Source organism: Pollicipes pollicipes, unplaced genomic scaffold (genome assembly GCF_011947565.3).
Source record: "Pollicipes pollicipes isolate AB1234 unplaced genomic scaffold, Ppol_2.1 Scaffold_6686;HRSCAF=7923_pilon_pilon_pilon, whole genome shotgun sequence".
Lineage (NCBI taxonomy): Eukaryota > Metazoa > Arthropoda > Thecostraca > Pollicipedomorpha > Pollicipedidae > Pollicipes > Pollicipes pollicipes.
In genome coordinates, this window is record NW_023596921.1 from 2,306,201 (window position 1) to 2,332,795 (window position 26,595).

General features: G+C 57.0%; 1 protein-coding gene across 1 annotated transcript in view; it reads left to right on the forward strand.

The window, feature by feature from the left end:
• LOC119107285 (kinesin-like protein KIF21A) overlaps nt 1-26,595 on the forward strand; it is a 49,844-nt gene that overhangs the window by 16,558 nt on the left and 6,691 nt on the right. Inside the window, 21 exon segments of the mRNA XM_037230705.1 lie at nt 4,737-4,959; nt 11,780-12,013; nt 12,763-12,987; nt 13,709-13,885; nt 14,339-14,447; nt 14,949-15,151; nt 16,069-16,258; nt 18,120-18,284; nt 18,947-19,123; nt 20,040-20,102; nt 20,765-20,959; nt 21,324-21,523; nt 21,801-21,914; nt 22,139-22,259; nt 22,500-22,623; nt 22,904-23,105; nt 23,501-23,662; nt 24,175-24,333; nt 24,373-24,554; nt 25,620-25,745; nt 26,041-26,067. Of these exon segments, the coding sequence (XP_037086600.1) occupies nt 4,737-4,959; nt 11,780-12,013; nt 12,763-12,987; nt 13,709-13,885; nt 14,339-14,447; nt 14,949-15,151; nt 16,069-16,258; nt 18,120-18,284; nt 18,947-19,123; nt 20,040-20,102; nt 20,765-20,959; nt 21,324-21,523; nt 21,801-21,914; nt 22,139-22,259; nt 22,500-22,623; nt 22,904-23,105; nt 23,501-23,662; nt 24,175-24,333; nt 24,373-24,554; nt 25,620-25,745; nt 26,041-26,067 (3,378 nt within the window).

A 26,595-nucleotide genomic window follows, 5' to 3' on the forward strand; every position in this document is an offset into this window, starting at 1 on the left:
GAAAGTAGTCGTCTATAGCTTTTAACCTGATACCGATGATACCTTCGTCGGAACTTCGAGGAATGGGAGCAATATGACCTTTGATGTCGACGCGCTCTTAATCCCAGATCAACATTACTCCTCAAGAACTTCTTTTCGGTCACGTATTGAAACGTGTATTGATAGATGCGAATAGTTTCATGGAAACTGTAAGAAGCGATATCGTTGCGGCGTTAACGAGACCCACATACCGAGAGAGAACGCCTAGGAACATCACACGGCTTTCACGCAATCAAAGTGACGCGGCCGGAAATCGTTGAATGCGTAAGCGATGAGTAACCACTTATCCGAACCCTGAATACCAGTCCAATTTATGTATGGAACTCCAAACGAATCCCACGCACCGATACTAGCGATCGCGATGAGCGAGCAAGCAAAAGTTGCGCGAAGAGAAGAAACAGCCGTAGGTATGCGGACCCCTGATTCCCAATATGCTGATCGGATTCTGCACTCGTAGGCGCTCGAGCCGTATGGCACGACAGCGCTGGACGCTGATTGGTACACCTTATCCGGCCTGGGCTTTGCGATCATAACTCTTCGCAAATTGAATTTCGCCTGTCCAACCCGACCTAATTCACCAGTTTTCATTTGATCCGCCCGCCAACCGGCGTTTTTCAGAAGTTCCCGATTTAAACCGGTCCAGTTTGTCAGAAAATATGTCCAGGCATAAACATTATCGGTGTGTTATATTTCAAAATGGCTTACTATAGAAACCCAAACGTAGTGAGTAGGGATAGGTTAATACATATCGATACCATCCATAAAGAACACCAGGTTAGATTCGGTGGTCCTATGGCCCCGCTGCTGCAGGTCGTAAAGCACGGATCTTGCAATCAGTAATTGTGAGCGTGCCTCTTGCACCGTGCGTTCGGAAGAAAGGGTGGCATCACTGAAGCGCGATGTACGCAGCACATTTGCCTTCAATGGCATTGGCTGAGTGGTTCTTGTAATGTGCACTCGCCAAGAGCGAACCCAAAATACTACTTACATATGTGCTTTGTGTAGGATGTTCGTCACTCTAACAGCTTCAGCTCATTATCCTGGTGTAAGGTGCATAACGGTATTGTGTTAACCTCTGAACGTGTTGCATTTAGCGATGGGTGTTTTCCCCTCTGGACTCGGTATTCTTACTTATTGAAGCCCTTTTGTCTGTTAACTTCTACTTTAACGGCGCAAGCCCGTCGATGGTGCCCACCGATGCCTCTGGCTCGAGCGCTGACCAGCGGCGGTGTCGGCTCGTGGTTTCCTGGTCTTCTGGTCTCCTGTTGCCGGGTCAGACCAGGGTGTGATACTCCCGAGACACGCTCCTGGTTTCCTGCCGCCGAGTCAGAGCAGAGTACGGGGCTCCTGAGACACGCTCCGCTGAGGGCGCCCCCACCTCCAGGTAAATAAGCGGCGCGTCGCCCTCTGCCGAACACGCAGACTACTGAGCGTCCGTCCTGGTATGATGCAAAAGGGTAAATATCAGGAGATGGAGAGTTGCCCACACTCACATGCATTCCAACGCTCGGGTGCTCATCGCTGTTCGCTGATCAGCTTTTCAAGCGAGTCCGAGGTGCCAGGCTGGTGGCGCTAGATATGTCTAGGCATACACGGCCAAGAAACGGCGACGCGCAGGGTAGCGTCGTCAGCTTGTTCGGCGAGGCCGACTCCGGACCGAGCACGCGGTGCGGCTCCGACGATAGATGACAACCCCGAGGCGCGCTGAACCGGACCAAAGAAAGCGGACGGCGTGCCAGCAGCATTGTTGGCACGGCTGCTACAGGCGCAAATCGTCATAGCCTCAGTCTAGCCGTGGGCTCATCACGGCTTCCTCACCAGCGCGCCGTACATCGCAAGGCCAAATCAACGGGCCGGATGGCAGAGCGTTGTCATCGGAGATCACGGCGCGTCCCGCCGCGCGGAGCTGGGCGCGAGAGACGGGATGAGTGATCTCTGACAGAGCTCCGCACAGGGCGGCGCCGCGCCGTGCCGCTGATGGTACGATAGTTCTGGATGTCTAAACTGGTATGAGAGATACCGCGCGCAGTCAGCTGGCGTCTCAGATGCGGTAATCAGCTGGCTTCATCAAAAAATGGTTGGTTTGACGACCTTGTAGTTGTGAGATAACGTTGTGGCTTGTCCTGATCTGAATGCAGAATTGAGTGCATGGTGTTTCGCCAATCCGTGTAGCTTTCCACAATGCTGAAATAATTAATGCCAACGAATCGATAATTTGATGCTGAGGACCATGTCGTGTGCATGAGCTAATCATGTGTTCAATCAATCAACCCTGATTGAACATCAAGTGTGATTGAACAGCACGGGATCACTTGATACATACGGCAAGGTCCTCAGCAAAAAAACTATTGTTTCGTGTGCTTACGAGATGCCAGCAGTGGCAGCTTTGTTTTCTTCTGGTTTCGCCACGTCCCCATATCACTGCAGGTCAGCCGGCCGCCGCTTGTTCCTTGCGCCGGTGCGCCCGCCGTCCTGCGCGCTAGCCGCTCGGCGGCGTGTCGCCACCAGCTGCGCCGTCTCCCATGGTAACTGACCTGTGTGTCTGAGCGGCTACCAGCTGTTCAGGGCCCAGGCCGTCCACAGGGGCCGGGTTCGGGTGATGCTCACGCATTAGGACGTCGAAAAAATGCCGGGACAGATTTGGCTAGTGTTGTTAAATCAATTTTTTAGCGACGGCGCTTGTATTTTGCTGAGACGTGTAGCACCCAGGACAGTGAAGCAAAAACAGTCCAGCAATAGCACTGACTGTCCTGGGATGGTAAGGTGTGACATGGTTATGCTTCTTGCCCATGCCGGTGGAAATTGCTTTTTTGCCGACAATGCTACCGGATGACGCGAAAAATTAAGGTTTTTCCCGCTCTAAGACTGGATGCTGGATTTGCGATTGGGTGAGGATAGAAGTTGGGTCTGCCGACATTGTCAGCGGGCGGCGCCTTTCGAGGCTCCCATGCTGTAGTTTATCAATGATTGACACTTCAGATCACCGGTCGAGGTTACGCCCACAAGGCCACAGATAAGGACGATGAGTCACGTATGGGTGGCCAGCCTAAGCTTCCGCCACGCCTCCTGTGCGTGCCGTGCTGTTTCCGGACCGGAGATACTGCTCTGGACGTGAACGTCATGGGATGTTTTCCAAAGAGCGTATGAATGTATAGCATTCACCGCTACAGGCACGCATCCATACATTCGCATAGATGCGTGTTCGGCGGTGTCCGACAAGGGGTCGCGGGTGGCCTTTCCTTATAGCCGATCGTGAAAACCGCAAAACTGCGGCATGAATGAAAACGAGCTGGTGCGCATCGCTTACCTGTTAAGAAATATTCGGTACACCATAACTAGATACTGCGACGATTCTAAGAGAACGAATTCTTATTTGAGATCCGGCACCGCCTTTAATCGTATGGAGAAAGGAATACGGCTATCCCGTTCCATCAACTGGTCCTGCATTTGTTTTCTAGTCGTCGCCGTACGACGGTGAAGAAAATTCACATTCCAGGACGTACCAGGTGGACAGAAGCGTTCCTTAAATTGTTGTATGTCTGGAGCAATGTCATATCAATATCTCCTCGCAAGATAAGACGTGGCACAATATGCCGTTCCACTTGGAATGGTAAACACCGAACCACGTGTCCCATTGTGGCGTTCGTGCCTGTTTGCCATGTTGCTTTGCAATGAATGGACGCTGAGTTGTTTGCTCGTATGTACATGCTTTGTTTTGTTTTGTTTTGTCTTTGTTTTGGGGGATGGTTTACGCTTTCCTGTTTGTGTCCGTCCGATTCTAATCATGTTCATCTTGGATAGTTAATGACGTGTTCAACATCTCTGACCATCTCGCGCCACGACCTTTCACGCTGATCCTGTGGCCACACTGGTCCGTGGCGTCAGTGAGACTGGAACTGGTTCCAGTCTGACTCGTTGGTGGCTGGTCAACGACTCCTTGCGTCGTGGGTGAGCGCCTCGCCCTCTGCGCTACGCCACCTCCAGCCGCTCAATATTGCTTCATCTCCAGCCGTTCAGTGCCATTTGGCGTTTTTGGAGGGTGCGTCCCCTGCCCTCCCCCTGTACCTTCCCTACCCGCTCAGCGCCATTTGGTGTCCTTGCAGGGTGCGTCTCCTGTCCTCCTCGCTGTACCGTCCCTACCCGCTCAGTGCCATCTGGTGTCCTTGCAGGGTGCGTCCCCTGCCCTCCCCCCTGTACCTTCCCTACCCGCTCAGCGCCATTTGGTGTCCTTGCAGGGTGCGTCCCCTGCCCTCCCCCCTGTACCGTCCCTACCCGCTCAGTGCCATCTGGTGTCCTTGCAGGGTGCGTCCCCTGCCCTCCTCGCTGTATCGTCCCTACCCGCTCAGTGCCATCTGGTGTCCTTGCAGGGTGCGTCCCCTGCCCTCCTCGCTGTACCGTCCCTACCCGCTCAGCGCCATTTGGTGTCCTTGCAGGGTGCGTCCCCTGCCCTCCCCCCTGTACCGTCCGTACCCGCTCAGTGCCATCTGGTGTCCTTGCAGGGTGTGTCCCCTGCCCTCCTCGCTGTACCGTCCCTACCCGCTCAGTGCCATCTGGTGTCCTTGCAGGGTGCGTCCCCTGCCCTCCTCGCTGTACCGTCCCTATCCGCTCAGCGCCATTTGGTGTCCTTGCAGGGTGCGTCCCCTGCCCTCCTTGCTGTACCGTCCCTACCCGCTCAGTGCCATCTGGTGTCCTTGCAGGGTGCGTCCCCTGATTTCACGTGAGGTGATCGACATGTGCCGGGTGTGTACCTCGGTGACGCCGGGCGAGCCACAAGTCTGGCTCGGCTCCGACAAGGCCTTCACATACGACTACGTGTTCGACATGGACTCGGAGCAGCAGGACGTCTACAGCCAGTGCACCGAGCAGCTGATCGAGGGCTGCTTCGAGGGCTACAACGCCACCATCCTGGCCTATGGACAGGTGAGGACGAACGTTGGCCAGCCGCTCAACCGAAAACGGATGCTTGATTATCGCTGATGACAAACTTGGTGCGGCAGGAACACTGTTTAAAGCAGGTATCGCATGTCTGGCAACATATAGTAAAACGTGTGCTGATGTGATGACTTGGGTTCAAGGCCTGCTGGCTCTGACCACCGCTCGTTCTCTTTTGTGCAATAAGTTACCAGATTTCTGTGCCCCATGATCGTGCGACCAGAGCCATCGCACCGCACCCATCGCCATTCTGGCTGGCCTCCACTGTCCGAGGGCCTGGCGGAATACAGTTAGATTGGTCTGACTGGATTGGCCATTGGTCTGCCTGGTCTGTCTGGACTGGCTGCCAGCCGGTCTGGTATGTCTGGGCTGGCTACCAGTATGTGCGCTCTGTTTGGACTGGCTGACAGTCTGCCCGGTCTGTCTGGAATGGCTACCAGTCTGTCTGGTCTTTGTGGACTGGTCACCAGTCTGCCCGGTCTGTTTGAAATAGGTACAAGTCTGAGTGATCTTCTTGGACTGGTTTCCAGTCTGAGTGATCTGTCCGAACTGGTTAACAGTCTGCCTGCTGCACATGGACCGGCTGTCAGTCTGCCTGGCGTGTCTGGACCGACTGGGACGCCCAGGGTCCCGGTCACCGGTCCGATCACCGTCATGCGGTCCTCTCTGTCCCACCACCAGTCTGGCTGCTGGCCTGAGCGTCGCGGCAGACCGGTCCGTCTGGACCGTCCGTGACCTTCCGCCGCAGCCGTCTGGAGGGTGCCCGGCGGCCGCCGGCCCGGCGGCTGGCGTATTGATTCCCTCGGCCGCCGACGCCGCTGGGGCCGGGTTCAACCGCCGCCCGCGGGCCGTCCATGTAGTGCGAGCCGGCCCGCATGGGGCGGCAGATCCGACATGTGTAGGGCAGACCGGCCACATGGGCGCCCACCAACCCCATGGGGGGGGGCTGATCTGGCCCGTATTGGGGCGCACCCGGCTAGTGGATAGGTCGGGCCCATACGGGCCACCCAACCCATGTGGGGCCGATCCGTCTGGCATGGGGACGCACCCTGCCGGTGCATAAGTCGCGCCGGCCGTGTGCCGGCGTATCCCGGCTGGCCTGCGGCTCTGACCAGGCCGATTCGTGCAGTGTGTGGTGGAATGGGCAGCGCCCGCCGTACGTTGGTCTGGCCCAGCTGGCTTTTGAATCTGATCTGTAACGTGCCGGGCTGGGTCGGCCTGGATGTGGACCTGAACACCGTGTTACCATTGAGATCTTTCAGTGTCGTTTAGTGATCTGTTAGAGCTTCAGTTAGAGCTTTCAGTGCCTTTGCGTGGGTTTAACCAGCGGGATGTGAGTCTGGCCCAGGCCGCTGGTGGGTCTAACCCTTTTAGTCTGACCGAGGTCGCTGGTGGGTCTGACCAGCGGTATGTGAGTCTGATCTAGGTCGCTGATGGGCCTGACCCTCGGTGTTTGAGTCTGACCCAGGTCGCTGGTGAGTTTGACCGATCTGGGTCCAAGTTGGCTGATACTACTGTCTGGCCTGTCAGCCTAGTAAAAGACGGCCATGGTAAGCTTTGGCTGATGTGGTTCACATATAGGTGCTCATACTTACAGAGGATGGGAACAGAATGTTATCAGTCTCACCATGACCGACCGAAATAGCTGTGGCGCCATCTCCCCTCGCCTCGCTCCCACACCTGTGTGAGCGGGTCAACAGCGCAGCACGCTGTGCAGCGAGCGTGAGCCCGGGGTGTGACCCCGGTGTTTGTTTGACCCCGCTCGTGCCGGGAGCCAGCCGGCGCCTGGGACCGGTGCCACGCCGGCGGTCGGGAATGAGACGAGCGTCGGAGAACAGCGCCCGTCGGCTGTCCGAACGGGTCGCCTCGTCAAACCAGCCCGTACTCATGCACTCTCGCCATACGCGCCTGCGTTGTGAGCGGGAGGCCGCTGCTGATTGGTTGACGGCTGGAGTCCGCTTCCTGATTGGACACTAGATGTACAGAGGGAGAGAGGCCCGAGCCCACGAGAGGCCCGAGCCCACTGTGCCGGGGATCGAGAGGCCCCGGTGCCGCTGCCGTACTCCTGGTCGGGTCTGCGCTTCAGTCTTCCGTCCTGCTGGACCGGACGGAAGGCTCGAGCCAGACCGCGACACCTCGCACCAAGGCCATGTAAGGGCTCGCACTGGCTGCGCGTGAGGCGCGCAGACCGGGCCCGTCTGGCCGGCTGTTTGTCAAGGCGTCGGCGTGTTGACACGGCCGTCCGGCAGTTTGTGCGTGCTCACTGTTTGTTCCGCCGCTGTCGCTCAGCATCGGCGCTGCGTGTTGAGGCGCGTGGGCACCGGCTGCCCCGTCACGCCACCTTGTCAGGGGGGGGAGGGGGAAGGGGCGTGCCTCGAGTGCATTATGCCATGCACGGCAACGTTGTGGTGTGGCATGCGCACTCCAGCGCTTGGGGTCACGCCCTGCTGCATACTTGGTTGCGATGCAACGTTGTAATTCCGGCTCTGCTGGGGCATTTAGGTGTCGCAGAAGGCTGTTTTGCGTTTTTGGTCCTCGTTTAAAGCCGGGCTTTTTAGAAACTTTCACTGGTCTGCAACGACAATATCCATACGCCTCCTGAGCATTGAGCACCCCGCTCCCGCTCACCGCGAACTGATAGCTCAGACCCGCCGGCCACTTCAGCTGAATCAGACGCCGTCTGTCGCGGGGCCGCGCCGCCGGCGCCGCCTCGCCGTCTGGCGGCGCCTATTGATCCGGCGGCGTTCGCGCTGACCTCTGAGCTGACCCGAGCGCCGCCGCAGGGGCCGCGACCAGGCCTTCAGGCGGCGGTTGGGCTTGACGGTTAGGGGGCGCCGCGCTTTTGACAGACGGTTTTCTAGAGGGTAGATAACTCGGGTCGGGAAGTTTGGAAGGTTTTAAAATGGCAGCTAGTCGAAGTCGATGCCGTTTTCTTTGATGCGTGCTGTTAGGGCCTTAGCTGCAGCTGAGGACCTAATGGAGCCTCATACAGCACTTAATTTCCGCAGCATTTTAGGCCCATAACGCCTACAGCGGTTCAGTACAATTGCCCGTAACTGCCATAGCCTTTTAGATTCATAACGCACGCACATTGTTCAACCGTCTCAGTGCTCATACAGAAGGCCGGTGGCATGACGTGGAACGGGCTTCAGTTTTCGGTGTTTGCTCCCTCCATACTCGCCTTCCAACGGCCTCAAAAGGTGGCCCATGTCGGTCCAATATGGCGTGCCGTTGCGCAGCCTGGCGTGAGCCGGTTCAAAGCATCTCGTAAACCACGTGGCCTCGCGCCAGTTGGTGGCGCCGTCGCCGCTGGTTGGCGACTGGCGAGGTAGACTGCAGCCGGCGGGAGCAACAGCACGCCACCCACCCAAACCCTGAGCTTTACCGCACTAGCAACGACCGCCCGGTTTGTTTGCTAGGTGGATAATGTCCGGACACCTGTCTCGACGCCCACGCACGGGCCCAACACGTCTTCATGACGTAATGGAGACGGATTGGGGAGAGTGGGTGCCTGGCGACGGGACGGGACAGGCCAGTGGAGCCTAGGCCGCGTGCTCGCGGCCAGACCAGCGCCATTCAGTATGCATTAGCGCCGTGATTGCATGGCGAATCAGAACGATTGATTGCGCCTTGAAAGTGGAAGTCGCTGTCGCATCGAGTCGGTTTCTACGTTGTGAAATGATAACGTTGGAGGGCTTTAGAAATGCGCCGTGGACGTATCTGAAATGTCATTAGCGTTTCTCCTGGTACCCCAGATGCCACTGATGCCAGGAGTTACCGCCTTTTATTGTTCGGTGTGGCATGTATGTTTGGCGAAATGCCTTTGTGTCGTGGCCTTCCTCTCGAAGGCTTGTTATTGTTCTAGGGTCATGAAATTAGCATATTTGTCTTGTCGCCACTTTGGGACAGCCTCGGCACGTTAAGGTATTGAGCAATCGAGTGCATGCCACGCTGTCGGAAGTGCGTCTTCCCATTTTCCTGTCCGGACATCCGCTGGATGACGGGCCCGGTTTAGCGTGGCGCCCAGCTGTTTGCAGAAGGCTGGAAGAGCCGCGTGTGCGTCGAACCTCATCCTGATTGGTCAATACATCAGTTCCGTGCCGGTGTTCGTTGACGGCGTCCGGAGTACGCTGGCCCCCTGCACGCGACGCGCTGATTGGTCCGGGACGCGCACGGAAGGTCACCCGCAAACTACGTCTGACCTCTGTTAGACGCACCATTGGGTGATGGACTGCTCATCACTGTGGTAGCCGCTCATTTCTGTGCGTGGCTGCGGTGGGTCGGTTCTGATGTGCAGTAACCCGCAGCGATCGCGATCTCTCAAGAGAACTGTTGCGTGCGCATTTGCCCCTTGACGATGGTCCTGCCGACATTTCAGAGAGAGGTCGCTTGACGCCGGCGGGAAGATTGGTGTTGGGGCGCCACTGGCACAGTCTGGGTCGTCACCTTAGGTGCAGGGCGGACTAGGACGGCCTGGTTCGTCACCTTCAGGCGCAGGGTGGACTGGCACGGCCTGGGTCGTCACCTTAGGCGCAGGGCGGACTGGCACGGCCTGGGTCGTCACCTTAGGCGCAGGGCGGACTGGCACGACCTGGGTCGTGAGCTTAGGCGCAGGGCGGACTGGCACGGCCTGGGTCGTCAGCTTAGGCGCAGGGCGGACTGGCACGGTCTGGGTCGTCAGCTTAGGCGCAGGGCGGACTGGCACGGCCTGGGTCGTGAGCTTAGGCGCAGGGCGGACTGGCCGGCGTGGCGCCTCCGAATGCAGCAGGCTGCCGTTCACGGGCCCGGCCAACACGGACGGCTGTGATCGTGCCGTACTACGCGCCCCCTCATCCCCCTAGCGTAGTGTCCCACCCGCTGCGTGCCTCGTCCAGCTGGGACACTGCCGTCGCCCTCCACTGTACTATGGAGGGGGCGGTCTGGGACCCCGCCTTCCAGTCCCACCCGAGCACCCTGGCCGATCGCCGCCTGCTATCAGTTCAGCACGGAGGGGGCGGTCTGGGACCCCGCCTCCCAGTCCCACGCGAGCACCCTGGGCCGATCCCGCCTGTTATCAGTTCAGTATGGAGGTAGCGGTCTGGAACCCCGCCTCCCAGTCCCAACCGAGCACCCTGGGCCGATCCCCGCCTGCTATCAGTTCAGTATGGAGGGAGCGGTCTCGGAACCCCGCCTCCCAGTCCCACCCGAGCACCCTGGGCCGATCCTCGCCTGCTATCAGTTCAGTATCTGCCTGCTGCTCACCTGTGGGCGAGCATTGCGGTCTGCGGTTAAGGCAGGATGGCTGCAGCATTAATTCTGTTGTGTGCATCTCCCCGAGAGAGGAAGGTGGTAGGCGTAACCTCGTGCTCTGTTGTGACGCGTCCGGCCGAGAGCACTAGAGTATGACAGAACCCACCGAACGAAGCTAAGAGGCACCAGGAGAGGCTGATATTAAGTTGCTCAGTTTGTCGACCCAACCCATTATCAGGTCCAGCGACGTCACATGGTATACTTTCGGGGATGGGGGCTGAGCCCCCGTGCTGACTTCAGTCCCTCCCCTTGTCGCAATGCTCTTCTGAGCCTCCTCAATGCATATGGGCAATAAGGAATATTGCACCAAATTAGTGCAGAAAGTTATCTTGACTACTGGTGTACTACGTAGCAGGTACTAAAACACATTACTGTTAGTAGCATGTTAATTTCGTGCCGAATATTATTCTGTGGGTGCCTAATATTTGTGTCCCTTTATACGACAAGCCAGTCCGCAAATGTTAGCCATTTTTTGCAAATGACGATGCCTGGATTGGTATAAAGAACAATTGACTGCAATGTGTAGACAAGACCAACAACACCACCAGTAATAGCGGTAGTTATCAGTGATGTCTTACAGAGATTTGCTGAGCTGTTTTTCTGAGAATGACACCCCATTCTAACCTTTTCACAAAAGGGCATCTCACATTTCCTTGAAGAAGAAACTCAGTCCTTCGCGGGAAAAGAACTTGGAGTTTACGGTACTTTTTTAATTGACCTTAACGACGCATATTCAAGTGGTCGAAATCCGGGGAGGGAGAAATCAAGTCTTTGGGGTAGTCTAGTCCAACCCTTTTGGCTGAGCTCCCACCCCCCCCCCCCCCCACCCCAGCAAAAGTTTTAGAAAGTGGCACCTCTGATCACGAGCCAAGAGCTTAAGCAGAGCAAAGCAGAGCAGAAGCGTTCTGCATTGACATTTGGAGCTCCTCATGACCAATCTAGAGGTCACTGTTAAGGGTTATGGTTATGCTCGTGAGTTGCAATAGTTTTACTGGAACCGGCTGATACAATTGATAAGAATTGACATAGGAAAGGTGCGCAGTATTCCTATATTCATACCTCCAATAAGCAAGATATCTTTCTCGTGCGTAAGTAAATGCTGCAGCACCCAATGCAGACTGCTTCTGCTATGCCTGGTATAGGTTTCCTCAACAAATGGTGACATACGATTCTGCCGCTTTTGCGGCTGTGGCGGTGGGATCTCTGTTGTGTTTGGAAGCAAACGAACGTTTTATCTCGTTCCTTTGCCAGTGCCTCAGCCTCATTTTTCAGGTCGGTGGGGAGCTTCCCCTCCCTCCCTACACATACAGCTTCCGTATCCACCGTCTGCGTGGTGAGACCTCCACCTGACGCGGCCAAGCGTCATCGCACCTGACCCTCAGCTGCGGTGTGCGCGGTTCGCCTGCCGCACGCGCCGCCGCCGCCGCCGCCGCCGCCGCCGCCACTCCAGCCGACACGATCTCTGACCACGGAGTGTCCGGCAGCCGCCGCGCCGCTGACCGCGTCTCGTTGTCGGCAGACGGGCTCCGGCAAGACCTACACGATGGGCACGGGCTTTGAGGTGGAAGCGGGTCCGGAGGTGGCCGGCATCGTGCCGCGCGCCGTGGACCACCTGTTCACGGGCGTGCGCCAGCGGCAGGAGGCGGCCCGCCAGAGCGGTCAGCCGCCGCCAGACTTCACCGTCAGCGCCCAGTTCATGGAGCTCTACAACGAGGAGGTCATCGACCTGCTCGACCAGTCCGGCACCAACAGGGTCAGCTGGGGGCCCGCGACGGCTGGCGAGGTCGCGCGAGGGCGCGGGAGGTCGCGGAAGGTTGCGGAGGTCGCGAGAGGGCGCCCGTGGTCACGGTGATGTTTGGTAGTGCACAAAATGTGTGTGACAAATTGAGACAGAAGTATGGCGTGGGGTTATTTTCACCTCGTTTTCTGCGGACAAGACTAATGAGAGCATGGTTGAGCAGTGCGAAACCGAGTTATTGTTAGCTTCCGACGGGATCAAGTCGCCAGTATACCTGGCGTAACGGTGGGCTTTGTCGTATTGCCACGGTAGACACCGGAAATGTGTGGTGTTATGTCGCAGGTGATGTAGCTTACATTATGTATGTAAATGCGACGTATCGTGAACACAAGGGACGCAATTTATGTCCGCATCTGTGGAACACAAACCACCACGCGGATGTCAGCAAACGCAACAGACCTTTCCGTGTTTTGTCGACATTACCTTTTGGATAGTTTGATACCTGAGTGGAACTCCGTGAAACCCATTTGGGCTGGAATGCCCGATTTCCCCGAACCATAGCTTGTGTCGGTGTGTAGTGTTTTACAGCGACATTTTGTTCCTCTGAGTCGAGTACAAATTTTCTAGACGCCATTTCCTCAAATGCGACATTTGGTTTGGCAATCGCAGGCACGTTCCGCGGCACGCAACCGTAGTCAGCCGCCGCCGTCACGTGACCACTCTGTGTCTGATCGGATCACGTGACCCGTGTTGGTCCGCGGCAGGGCCGCAAGTCCAACATCAAGATCCACGAGGACGCCGGCGGCGGCATCTGCACGCTAGGCGTGACGTCACGGGCCGTGACGTCAGCCGAGGCGTGCCTCAAGTGTCTGCGGGTGGGCGCGCTGAGCCGTACCACAGCCAGCACCCAGATGAACGTCCAAAGCAGCCGCAGCCACGCTATCTTCACGCTCACCATCCGACAGCAGCGCGTGGCGCGCGCCGACAGCGTGAGAAACCGCACAGTCGCGCCCCAGTCCACGCCTCGGTTGCGCAGGAGCCCGCGCTAAAATCTGACAGCGCGTCAAAGCAGCGCACTAGATAGTGTAGTCACTGTCCGTCTCATGCCACCTCCGCACGCTCCGTGCGATGGTGTCGCGCAGCTTGAGCCGATGGCGTGAAAGATACAGCAGTCGCGCCACCAGCAGTACTGGGCCCCCTGGAGCGCGCCCCAGAGCTAGGGCCGGTGTTATGTTCCAATGGTCTGTGGTGGAATGTCATACAGCTGGTTGGGCTACAGAGCGTATGCACGATCGTTAAGCGCACCAGGTGTCCGCCAGGATGAGCGGTGCGCACGGAACTTTGCAACTTCCCGTAAACAGTATCATGTGATTATCACGCGCCGGTGTTCATAATGTTCTGTTGCGTTTTTACGGTTCAAGAGACCAGATGAGGATCAAATCACTACGATACGTTGAGCGTTATCGTCTTTAAGCCCGAGCGTCACCTGAAATGAATTTCGAGAATAAAGCCGGGACCAGGGCCAATCAATACGCAGTGAGCCAAAGTCCCGCACCGAATCATGAGGAAGCCCGGCCAACTCGGCTGATTGGTGCGGCCGGCTCCGCGGGCCGTCTGATGTCTAATCTGCCGTCCTGTCCGGTGCCGCGACGCGCGACCTTTGGCGGCGACCCGGGGTGCTGCACGCGTGACCTCTGCTCTCCGCTGCAGGGCTTCCTGGAGCCGGAGCCGACCGAGGCCGGCGGCCAGGCTGCCGACGCTCCCATGGAGTTCGAGACGCTCTCGGCCAAGTTTCACTTCGTCGACTTGGCCGGCTCGGAGCGCTTGAAGCGAACGGGCGCCACCGGTGACCGCGCCAAGGAGGGCATCTCCATCAACTGCGGCCTGGTGAGCGGCCGCTGCCGGCCGTCAGCGCGCCAGCCTGTCCACGGGTCCACAGCGTACACTCCACAGTCGACACCGCTGCGTGGAGAGGTGGAGGAGCTGTGAACTGAGCTGTGGAGCCGTGCCGGCTGGTCTTGGAGGAGTCACCTCCTGGTTCAAACGCCGGGAGTCAGATGGCAGCCGGCTATGACTCGCAGTATATATATATATATATATATATATATATATATATATATATATATATATCGGAAACAGCGAGAGTGAAAACCAGACTATTCCTCATACGACCCAATTGAAGAGTTCTGTCATAATTATGCCTCGAGAGGAGCTCAGCTGAGGCACAAACGCGTTAAGCCTCGTTGCCGCGCCCGTTCCCACGCGTTTGTGATCGGTTCGCCGCGCCCCTAACGACTGCGGTGTTGTTTAGCGCCTGAGCGTGCGTCCGCCCGCCCTCAGCTGGCGCTGGGTAACGTGATCTCGGCGCTGGGCGACGAGTCCCGCAGGGTCTCGCACATCCCCTACCGCGACTCCAAGCTGACCAGGCTGCTGCAGGACTCGCTCGGAGGTCGGTGACGTCATCAGACCCGCTCGGTTGTGAGTGGCGGCGTCGCGATTCGTTTGGATGTGAGAAATATTGCCGGAAATGCTTCGCAGCGGAGATAGAAGTGCCAACATGTTCGTACAGTGGCTCTAAGGAATTGGCTGATGAAGCTTGAACGCCGTTTTGACGGCGTTGTGCAGCTACTTTGTAGAGTAGCTGTGACATTGAGTGACATGGCATGGCATGGCAGTGGCAAGCTGCTGCTTAATGGTGCGTGCTGCCCGTATGTCACAAGGAGAGTTTGATCGAAAAAGTGTCGTAGTGTCAGTGACGTCTCACCACCGGATGTGTCACTTTATGCAAGTTGTCGGAGCAAGACAAAGTGAAATGAATGTCGGCATTGGGATGACGTGGACTTGTCGGTCGTCTGTTTTTGCCTATTTACCGCGTCTGTGCGAAAACAACAATGAGATTACCACTGACATTACGCAGCTGTTATTTGACGTCATTCGATGTGTGGGGCAGGTAACAGCCGAACGGTAATGATCGCCTGCATCTCGCCGTCCGACTCGGACTTCATGGAGACCCTGAACACCCTCAAATACGCCAACCGGACCCGAAACATCAAAAACCGCGTCACCATCAATCAGGACAAGACGTCGCGCACTATCGCCCTTCTGCGGCAGGAGATTCAGCAGCTGCAGCTGGAGCTCATGGAGTACAGACAGGTACGGCGTGAGATCAGCAGCTGCAGCTGGAGCTCATGGAGAATAGACAGGTACGGCGTATGATCAGCAGCTGCGGCTGGAGCTCATGGAGTACAGACGGGTACGGCGTCAGATCAGCAACTACAGGTGGAGCTCATGGAGTACAGACAGGTACGGCGTGGGATCAGCGGCTGCAGCTGGAGCTCATGGAGTGCAGACGGGTACGGCGTCAGATCAGCAACCGCGGGTGGAGCTCATGGAGTATAGACAGGTACGGCGTGGGATCAGCGGCTGCAGCTTGAGCTCATGGAGTACAGACGGGTACGGCGTCAGATCAGCAACTGCCTGTGGAGCTCGTGGAGTACAGACAGGTACGGCGTGGGATCAGCAGCTGCAGCTGGAGGCCAATGTGTGCAGGCAAGTATGATTGGAGATCAGTAGTTGGAACTTAACGTACGCGTATGCAGGTGCATCCTGTGTGCCATATGTGTAGTTTTGTCATACCGGATGCAGGGCTTGGCAGGTGCGGTGAGACCAAAGCTAGACACAAAGCTCAAAAATTCATTACTTGGTCTGCTCTATGCTTTGAGCTCTGGGGATAGGCGCCGGGTTGGAGGGAGACATTTAGTGGCAATGCCTAACTACCCAAATATGGATCAGAAAGTGTGCGAGCTACATGAGTTTGTGTTTGAGATGCGTGACGACATGCACACGGCGGAGGCTTTCACAAAATCTGGCGGATGCATTGTATCATCACGCAGTTTCATTTACGTGTGATGGTGCGCCGGAAGAAGCGGCCGCCTGGCTGGCGCGGCTGGCGCGGCGCCGACCCTGGCTCCCTTCTCTCAGTCCGCGTTTGGGGGGGGGGGGGGGGGCATTTGAGCAGTGTTGGGCGTTCGTCGTCGTCGGCCGGCTCTCCAACTTCTCCTCCGCCTCAGGGGAAGCGGATGGTGACCGAGGACGGCTCCGAGGCCGTCAACGACATGTACCACGAGAACAACATGCTGCAGACGGACAACGCGCACCTGCGCACGCGCATCAAGGCGCTGCAGGAGACTGTGGAGAGTCTAACGGCCCGCAACACCCAGCTGCTGGCGCAGCGGGCGGCCGGCGAGTGGATGGGAGCAGGTTGGTGATTGGAGTTCCGAACGTGGCCGCTGACTGCATGGCTCCGACAGCTCCGAACGTGGCCGCTGACTGCATGGCTCCGATAGTTCCGAACGTGGCCGCTGACTGCATGGCTCCGACAGCTCCGAACGTGGCCGCTGACTGCATGGCTCCGACAGCTCCGAACGTGGCCACTGACTGCATGGCTCCGACAGTTCCGAACGTGGCCGCTGACTGCATGGCTCCGACAGCTCCGAACGTGGCCGCTGACTGGACGGCTCCGACAGCTCCGAACGTGGCCGCCGACTGCATGGCTCCGACAGCTCCGAACGTGGCCGCTGACTGGACGGCTCCGACAGCTCCGAACGTGGCCGCTGACTGCATGGCTCCGTCAGCTCCGAACGTGGCCGCTGACTGCATGGCTCCGACAGCTCCGAACGTGGCCGCTGACTGCACGGCTCCGACAGCTCCGAACGTGGCCGCTGACTGCATGGCTCCGACAGTTCCGAATAGTCTCACTCAGTACCGTTTCTGGAGTACAGATCGCACGGGGAGCCATGCATAGTTGAGAGTTGTCATGATATTTGTGCGGCGATTGACACGAAAGCTGCGGAATGATGTGATTACGCAGCGATGAGATGCTTATTCATTGGCACGAGAACTTCGCCTCACAACATACGCATACCGTTGTCAATTGGTCTGCATCGCGCTCTGTTTTATTTTTCCGAGCCGTTGCCACGCTAAAAGCCATGAATGTTTGACTTTCCGGGAAATGAAAGAGGCCACTGTTCCGGCCGTTTGTACAGCCTTTACGACCGCTACAGCCTTTACAACCGCGTATCAGGACGCTGCGGGCAAAGTCGCTGTTGAAAAAAACGTATGCTTTTTGACAGTAGCTGTTTGGAAATTCTGAGCTGGGTAACATGTGCTTGACGTGACGAACTTTAGACCATATTTTTATTTCGAGCCAGCTATTATGGTGCTTGGCTCGTTTTCAAGTCAGATCGTCGATTTGACGGGTATAGAAGATATGATATAACATGACTCACCCACGACATTGCGAGTGCGCGCCTATGAGCAGTTGGTGAGCGGGCGAGTCACAAGCCTGCGCTGCTGCTGCGCTGCTCCTTCACGGCCTTGCTTCACGGCCTGTGCTGTTTGACGTGAATAGAATTGCTATCCTGGTGTCGGATTAACACCCACTGAAGGGGCGAGCCAGACTGTGTGCCACCTACAGCCATCTGCCCAGGGCCAGATGGCGTTAGAAGTCCCGGAGAAGTTTACCAGGGGCGCAACCAGGATTTTCTTGAGGGAGGAGCCTGGAGTTCGGCTGGCACGCATCACGCTAGTTCTTGACGTCCTTTCGGCAGTCCTATGATGATGAAAGACAAACAATCTGGGCTTATGGAGGGGCGGGGGAGGGCGAGCCCCGTGTCTTGGCAGCGCCCCTGAAGTTTACCCATCGTGTCAAGTCTTCCGACTTTTTGATAAACAAAGACACCGTCGTCTGTTGCGTGACAACAGTTGTGTCTGGCAGCCAGACCTGCCTGATGGTTCATCTGCTGCGGCTGACCCACGCATTGACTGTCTTCCGTTCGTGCGTTGTCAAACGGGGACAATGACGTCACTCAGGTGGTGGCACAGTACCGTGTGCTGCGGCTGGCCTGCGCACTGACTGTCTTCTGTCCGCACATCGTCAGACGGGGACAGTGACGTCACTCAGGTGGTGGCACAGTACCGTGTGCTGCGGCTGGCCTACGCGCTGACTGTATTCCGTCCGTGTGTCGTCAGACGGGGACAGTGACGTCACTCAGGTGGTGGCTTAGTACCGTGTGCTGCGGCTGGCCTACGCGCTGAGTGTCTTCCGTCCGTGTGCCGTCAGACGCGGACAGTGACGTCACTCAGGTGGTGGCACAGTACCTCCGCGAAATCGAGGAGTTGCGCGCCCGTCTGATGGAGGCTGAGAACGTGTGCCAACAGCTGCGAAGACAGGCGACCAGCAGAGCGGCGTCCCGGCCGGGTCAGAGTCTCCACCTGCCTGCGTCAGGTCAGTGCCACACTACGCCACGCCCTACACGGGAGCGTTTCTCGGATATCTAGATGTTTAAGCGTTTCGACAAAAAAGCAGCTTCATCGTAGCGATGAGTACAACGTTGTACACAAGGATGTCTTTCGCTTCACGATATTTCTTAATCCTGCATAGCAACTGCATATATTTGATATTGCAATTTGCCAGATCCTTCTAGCACCCGGAATGTTAGGTGGTTGTCCAATGCGGTGGTAACGTCTGTCCTGTTCTTACGCCTGACACATCAGGCAACTGGTTCTCCGTGCGTTTCGCAGCAAGTTCTGGACGTTTATATTGCAACCAATCGCACGGAGCCTCCGTCCTATCCGTCCGAGCACGTTGCCTCCGCCCTTTCTGATTGACCACGTGGGATCCTGGAACCCACCCAGTACGTCTGCTGGTCGGAGAGCCAACCACGGTAAGCTGTTAATGGTATGAGGCATTCATGTTGCGGAATGCTCTTGAGCTGGAATGAATGTCCCTGTTTAGTAACAACAGTTAAAACCCCACGTGTACTGCCAGCTAGTCATCCCCACAAGGAAGGCTGTGTTTAAGCACTCCAGCTGTGGATGGTTATCGGCTCGCTACGCCACACCGTCCTTCATTCGCCTGGTCGCTAACGTCGCCTGGGCGGCGCGCAGCGCTCCCCGCGCTGCCGCCGACCGACTCGGAGGGCGTGCGCGGCCTGCTGGAGGAGGCGCGCCGCGACGTGGAGCGCGAGCTGGAGGAGCGGCGCGGCCGCCTGCGCCGCTCCAGCAGCGGCGATGGCCCAACCGACGACCTGCGCAGCGAGAGCAGCCGCAGCGGGGATGAGAAGGGTGAGGGAGCGGTGGGGCAGGAGAGCGGGGGTGAGGGAGCGGTAGGGCAGGATACCGGAGATGGGAAAGTGCTGGGGCAAGAGAATTGGGGTAAGGGAGCGGCAGGGTAGGAGGGCGAGGCAGAAACAGTGGCGACACGAAGGAACAGGAGAGAGCTAGCGGGGGAAAGCCTGAAGCCATTGATGACGAGAATGAGGAAAATAACGTCGGTAATGGGGAGTAAAAGATCAGAAGGACGGGAGACACGGCTTGTGCTTATGATGCCACAAGAAGTGAGTAGTGAGGATGGGGAGGGACTGATGCCACTGTTGAGTAAAGTGGGCGAGAGGTCAGTGAGTGGGTAAAGTGTAATAGCTATCTGGTGCGGTACTGAATGGGTCTGGTGCCAATAATTACAAAAACGGTGAACATTGAGCTGAGTAGGATGGGAGCTGGGGTGATGCTGACAAGAACTGAGAGGTGCAGTGTCATGGTGTGAAGCGGTAGAGTTGAGCGAGGTGGATTTTGGCTTTTGCCAAGCGCTATGAATCATGGCTGTGATTGGATTTGGAAGGACGGCAGCGCATCACATTCGTTCCAGTGTGTTCCTCCGATGCGTTGTCGTGATCCCGCATTGGCATCGTTTCGAAACGCTTCGATGAGTCGATTGGACGGTGTCGGTACTGCGAGACTTACGAGTCAGATCATCACTATACGATGTGTGCCAAAATCTGATAATAAGATCTTGTAGGCATCTGCATGGCAACCTCGAAATCAGTCTCATAAACCTGTAGCTGCACAAAGACAAGTGAGCAGCACCTTCAAGACCCATTACGCCGAGCCAACCAGATTCTCCACGCCTGCCGTGCCGCACACGCGCATGTAGCTTGTGAGCCTGCCACCAAAATGACGTCTTAATGCTGGCCTGCTTTTGCAGAGTCTGATAACGATGAGTCAGACAACGAAGACTCCACTGATGAGTTGGAAAGTGAAGGAAAAGGTAATTATGATCCAGGTATTTCATGTGGTTAAGGTAGCAGTATTAGCCTTATTCCTTGGAGTAGAACCAGGAGAATGGAGATAACCCAACTATATTTCGATTCTCCTGGCTTTTCTCCAAGTAATAAGGCTAGCACTACCGTATTATCTATGTGAATAATGTTCCCCGCTAATGCACTGAACAACTTACGTCATTTCACTTAGTTGTATGCCTTCACTGATGTGTGGCGCCCACTTCACGCTGTTTCGGTCGCCACACGTCCCCCTCACTCGGTCGGGAGTCGCTGGCAGTCCCTATTATGCATGATGGTCTTCGTGCATCGCTGGACAACAGCCGTGTTTTGTAAGCATGCGATCAAGTCCGTACTGAATGCTGCCCCGCACTTATGCTTGTCGTCGTGTTTCCGTTTGAGCTTTCCCGACGCCGCCCCGGGGCTGATCTTCCTGCAGCAGACGCTTGAGTGCATGCACTTTGATAGTGGATGTAAGCGCCAGCAGCCCAGGCGTCTGCAGCTAAACTGAACTGCGGGCTTATCGTACAAGAGCGTTTTTTGAGAGGCCCTTAGCATCACTCGACTGTTAAATACGGTCGTCTGTGAAGTGCCGGCCAGCTGCACCGCCACAAGCCCGAATCGCCCTCACGCCTCCTCCCCACGTGGTCAGAGAGCTCCGACTACAACGAGCAGCTGGCCGAGCTGACGTCCGACATCAGCGTCAAGCAGCGGCTGATCGACGAGCTGGAGCGCTCTCAGCGGCGCATGGAGACCATGCGCCAGCACTACGAGGAGAAGCTGCTGCAGCTGAGCAGCCGGATCCGGGCTACGGAGCAGGAGCGCGACAAAGTCATCGCCAACATCAGTGAGTCGGGCTCGCGGCGGCAGGACCGCGGCCACGCTCGGCTGGAGGCGAAGCAGGCGCGCGGGACGGTGTGCTGGCACCCAGCACAGTAGGTTAGTATGGCGAGTGCTCGCCAGCCGGTTTTTACTGCTCACTTTTAGCTTTTGTGGGCAATGTGATGGCAGCTAAACCATTTTGTAAGGGCAGCTCATCGCTCAGTCCAGTGTTGTGTTCAGCCCTGATGAGTAAGCACGTCTAGGCGTGAAGTCTCCAGAAATGTGCTAGTTTGGCAGCGGGCTGAATACTGCAACACGGCTTAGCGTCGTGTGACCCCCCCCCCCCCCCCCCCCGATGCTTGGTGACCCGGCCCAACTCGCGCCCGCAGGCCAGCGCTCCACCACCTCCAAGGACGAGGTGCGCAAGGTCAAGGACGATTACGAGCGCAAGCTGGCAAACATGGGCAACGACCTGAAGAAGCTGCAGGCGGCCAAGCGGGAGCATGCCAAGCTGGTGCGCTCCCAGGGTCAGTACGAGCGGCAGGTGAAGACGCTCAAGACCGAGGTCCTTGACATGAAGAAAACCAAGGTAAGAATGTTTGTGAGGTAATATGGGGACCTCGCTGTTGTCCTGGAATGTAGATAGATGGATTCTCGGCGACAACGACGACGCCTGAAAGTGCGGTAGTTGTCTTTGATGTTTGCTTTTCGTGCTATTGTTCTCGAACATTTTGGCTCTTGGTCGGCTCTGAATGTGATAGCTTTCGCGTGAAGCGAATATTGAGTGTAAAAAACGCCATTGGACGTTTAAAACACAGGCATTTCCATCATCATCGCCGCTGAGCCTGCAACCCCTTGGCTTTCAGGTGAAGCTTATGCAGAAGATGAAGGAAGACGCCAACAAGATGAAGCAGATGGGTCTGCAGCACCACCGCGCCGTGTCGCAGCTGCGCAAGGAGCACAGGAAGCACGAGAACCAGGCGAGTCACCAGTCGGCCGCTCCATCGCGCTCTCCACCACGCACGCGCGGGGGTTAAACCAGTGGTCTCTTCAAGCATTTTCCTATTCAGTCGTCAGCCACGCGACGGATGTGGCGTGCTTTTCGAAAGCTCACTCCCCTCCACGTTTGCCTGCGCCGCTCCCTCGTCTCGGCCATGCTCCGACCTGGTGTGTGCTGACCGTCCGCTGCTGCCCGTCTCCCCAGATCAAGTCGCTGCAAGCCGAGAAGCGCGTCAAGGACGCCGTGCTGAAGCGGAAGCAGGAGGAGATCGCGGCCCTGCGCCGGGTGGGGCGCGCTCAGCGGGGTGGCGGCCTCCGGCAGAAAGGTGCGCGCCGCCATACCCGCTCCCTGATGTGGGATAGGCCTGGAGGGGGGGGGAGGGGCTCGGGTCAGGGCGGCCGTGAGGGCCGATCGGTGTCAATCTCACCGGTCTGTGGCCTCCTGGGCTCGGCCCGCCGAGTGCAGTTAAGTCCTGGTGTCCGGTGGCTGGGTGTGATTGGTTTGGTGCGGGATCCTGGTCCGATTCCGTCACTATTGGTGCATATTTTGTTTTGTTTTTACTCAGGTGGTGCAAAGAGGGCGGCCTCTGCCACCGCCTTCAAGAAGAAATGGCAGGCGCTGGAGAAATCCATCACTCAACTGGCCCTCAACAAGCAGACGGTGGCCAGCATGGAGAGAGAGATGGAGAGGTGAGGCAACTTAGCATTGTGACCATGCTCACCAGCCGGAGACCTCACACCTCGGATAACGACGACGCAAACTCGTCAATCGGAGAGCGAACAGCATATGTAGCATGCAGACGCTTCCCTGGAGTCGGCGTACTCGCCGCGTTATGCTGGAGAGCCGTGTGGCGATGTGACACGACGGTCGCCTCTCAGGCGCGAGTCTCGTGCCCGACTCATGGCGTTGCTGTCGGGTCTGGCGTCCGTCACTGAGTCCGAATCTGAATCAGCCGTCCGTGTCTGGCAGACACCTGAAGGACCGCGACTGTCTGCGCCGTCGTCTGGCGCACGCCGTGCGCCAGCGCGACCGCGGCGCGCTGTCCGGCTGGTCCCCGGCGCGCCTCCAGGAGCTCGACGACACCATGGACGGCATCCGCGCCAACATGGACTATATCAACGACAACATAAACGAGTGCCAAGCCAGCATCATGGCCATGGAGGAGTCGAAGGTGGGCGAGTTGTGGCGGCAAGCCTGCTGTCGGAAGTCACGCCTTTTGGCAGTCGCATGAAAATTAAAAAGGATTGATTCTGTGGCTGTTACAGCCATTCAGGAAGAGCTCTTTCTTTGTGTATATCACTATGCTCTGATAGTGCACATCCAGATACGACATAAACGCACTGCTTCCCACTTCCTGACCAGCCATCAGAGTTATTAAGCCAGAGCCCCGTCGACAGCTCTGATTGCGTACATCATGCGAGGCAGCAGTAACGAACAAGTCCTACGTAAGCTGCACGTGGGCGTCTTGGTATACACTTGAATACTTGACGTCACGTGTGCGGTTGTTTGTGTCCGTACTGTGTTTGTGCCTGACGTATGTGCGTGTGCGTATTTGTGCCTCTGCAGGAGGACCTGCCGGTGCAGGAGCCGTCCCTGCTGATCCGCGATCTCCGGCCGGAGGAGATGGAGTATCTGCTGGAGAAACTGCTGATGATGACGGTGCACCAGAGCTGCGTGGCCGCCCAACACCAGTCCGAGGCGCGCGAGACGCTTGTCAAGATGGACCAGGTGCGTACCCACCCACCCCCTCTCCCCCACTCTGCTCGCGGCTCTGCCATTCAGCTGTCTCGCTCGCTGGTGTGTGGGTATATGTTGTTTGTGAGATGGTCTGTGGGTATATGTTGTTTGTGAGATGGTCTGTGGGTATATGTTGTTTGTGAGATGGTCTGTGGGTATATGTTGTTTGTGAGATGGTCTGTGGGTATTTATTTCGGTGATACCGCTTTATACTATCATGTGGTTTTGTTTCTTCTTTCAGGTTGTCGACAAGCCAGGAAATTTATGCATCTGAACGTGTGTGGCTCCTTATGATTTAGATAAGCTCTCTTGATTATCCGGGCCGCACACAGCCTGTATTTGTCGTTACTGTGGCCGACGGTGTTCTTACGTCCTGCATTTGGATGTGGTACTTATACCATTTAAGTATTACTTAAGTTGTCGCACCTGCATTAAGACACTACTGCCCACGTGACCACGGTCGCGGTTGACCCGACCTGACCTGTCGTCACGGCCGTCTGCAGATCGTACAGAACAGCAGCGTGCAGCAGCAGCTGCTGCAGCACCTGATGACCGAGGAGGGCGGCCTGGACCCGGCCGTGCTCTCGCTGATCGCCGAGGCCGGCGCCGCGCCTGCCGCCGACAGCGACGACTCGGAATCGGACGGCGAGCCACCGGCGCCGGCGCGCACCGCCGCCGCCGCCGCCGCCGCGCGCGACAAGGCGCGCCGCAAGACCACCACCACGCATGACCTGCTGTTCGCCAACGGCGCGGCGTCGGGCGCCGACCGGGTGCCGAGCATCGTGCGGGAGGAGTTGGAGCGGGCCGACGCCGACCGGCCCACGTCGCTGGTGCCGCTCTCACGCTCGCTGAGCCACGTCATCGCGCCCTCCGGCCAGTCCAGGTACGGCGCCGCAGGCTACGCGGCCGCGGCGGGCCAAGGCTGGGCCAAGGCTGAGTTTCGTTTGATGCTATGCGTCGGTGTTGACAGCTTGCTTACTGATTGGCTGCGTTCGCTGTGAGGCGGGCGTGTGGACGTGTGGACTTACATGAATTGAAGCGAGTTCGCGGCACGCATTTTAACGCTTCTCCAGTGATGACGTATGTGTCTGTCGGATGTTATGTGTCTGTTGAGCGTGGAGGTATATGTGTGTCCGTATGTTTGCGTGGAGTTTGTCTGTAATTAATCCTATCTTTACTGATTTGCGTGAGTTTAAATTTGAAAAGGATGATAAAGAAAAGAAAGTAAAAATGTGCTCAGACCTGTTCATTTCTGACGATGCCGCACAACGAAAAGTTCTGCTGTCCTTGTTTAAGCCCGCCTCCTGTCCGTTATGACGGCCGAGGGTCTCTTGGATCCCACTGAGATATATCCCACGGAGATAGGTCTGGTCATGTACGGAAAACGGTATTGCATAGACTTCTCCACGTTCTGGGATGCATGGCTATCAAGCCCTGTCTGTGCTGGCCTGGGGGTCTGATGCAACTGACTATTGGTTGCACTTCATTTGGACCGGACTTTATCATTATGCTGTGGTTTGACGACGAACTAGTTTGTCTGCGTGTTTGCCTGAAGGACGTGGCTGTCCACATCAGTTTGAGCGCCAGACGGGCCTGCTGCCGCCAACTGTCCGCACGCTGCCTGGTATGGTTTGCCGTCTGTGTTCGGGTACCGAGCGTGGCTGCCGCCGCCTGTTCGGGTGCTTGACGTGGCTGTTGCCTGTTTTCCCGGGCGCCCGATCTGGCTGCCGCTGACTGTCCGCGTGTTGGGGTGATTGTCCGTGTCTGTCCGTGCGTCTGATGCCGCTTCTCTTGGCTGTTCAGTGTCTGGCGTGGCCGTCCGTTCGCGCCCGGGTACCTGACGTGCGCTGGTGCTGTGGCCTGTCCGGGCACGTGACGTGGCCGGCCGCAGACGTTCGGTCCCGCTCTGTGCGACGGCGCTGTGCAGCCGCGTGTGGACCGCTGGCAGGCCGGGAGCCGGCCGGAGTGACCCTCGACCCTCGCCGCTGCCGTCCCGGCGCAGCTCCTACAAGGAGGCTCTCTCACCGCGCTTGGCTCGCCGAAACCATAACATTACTAACAACAACCTGCGCACGTGAGTACCCTGCCGTGATCCACACTAATCAGCCGGCTGGTCGATTGGCACCTCATTGGTTGGGGGTACCGTAGGTTATTCAAGGTGCTGTCGTGCTTTATGCGAGTAGAGATATGTCACATGTTACATCCACGCGGTAATTTTGAACCGCGCTCCGTGCCTAAACTATATTTCCCTCTCGGTAAGCGAGGTGCTTTCTGTTGCTGCCTTGATGAACTCAGCCCAATAACAGCGTATGTATATATATCTCTCTCTCCCTCGCACCGTGTTCTCTTTCTTTCTCGCTGTCCCAAAGGATGTCGAGAAGTCTGCAGTTTACCAGGTTAGCGCAGCAATGGACTCATCGTGTGACGATAAGTATAAGACTGTCATGTGTATTTGCGGATCCGTCCTTGAAATGAGTCATGGGCGTCGGCAACTGCTCCGTTCTATTTGCAATCGATAATCTCGGATGTCTTGCGCGTTGTTTCACAATTAAAATGTCAGATTTGGACAATTTGTTTGACTCTGGAATTGTGCTGACACAGTTTGTCACACTTAGCCGCTGGATCGTTAAGTCCAAACTGCAATCCTATAAGCTTCCTACCTATTTCGCTTGTTCTATCGGCCAACAAGCCTTGGAGACGCGCCATTGGCCATGCCAGCCTTAACAGCGCATGCTGAAAGCTGTTAACAAAACATAATAGAGCATCAACGCATGTATCCTTTTATTTTCCCATCATCACCAGAATGTCCTGACTTGTTTCTTCTCTACGAGCGATCTAGTTGCACGGATCCTCTCACAGAGGGACTGCCCCCGTGAGAAGAATACCCTGATCCCTATGCAACCCTTTCCCTCCACTCCCCACAC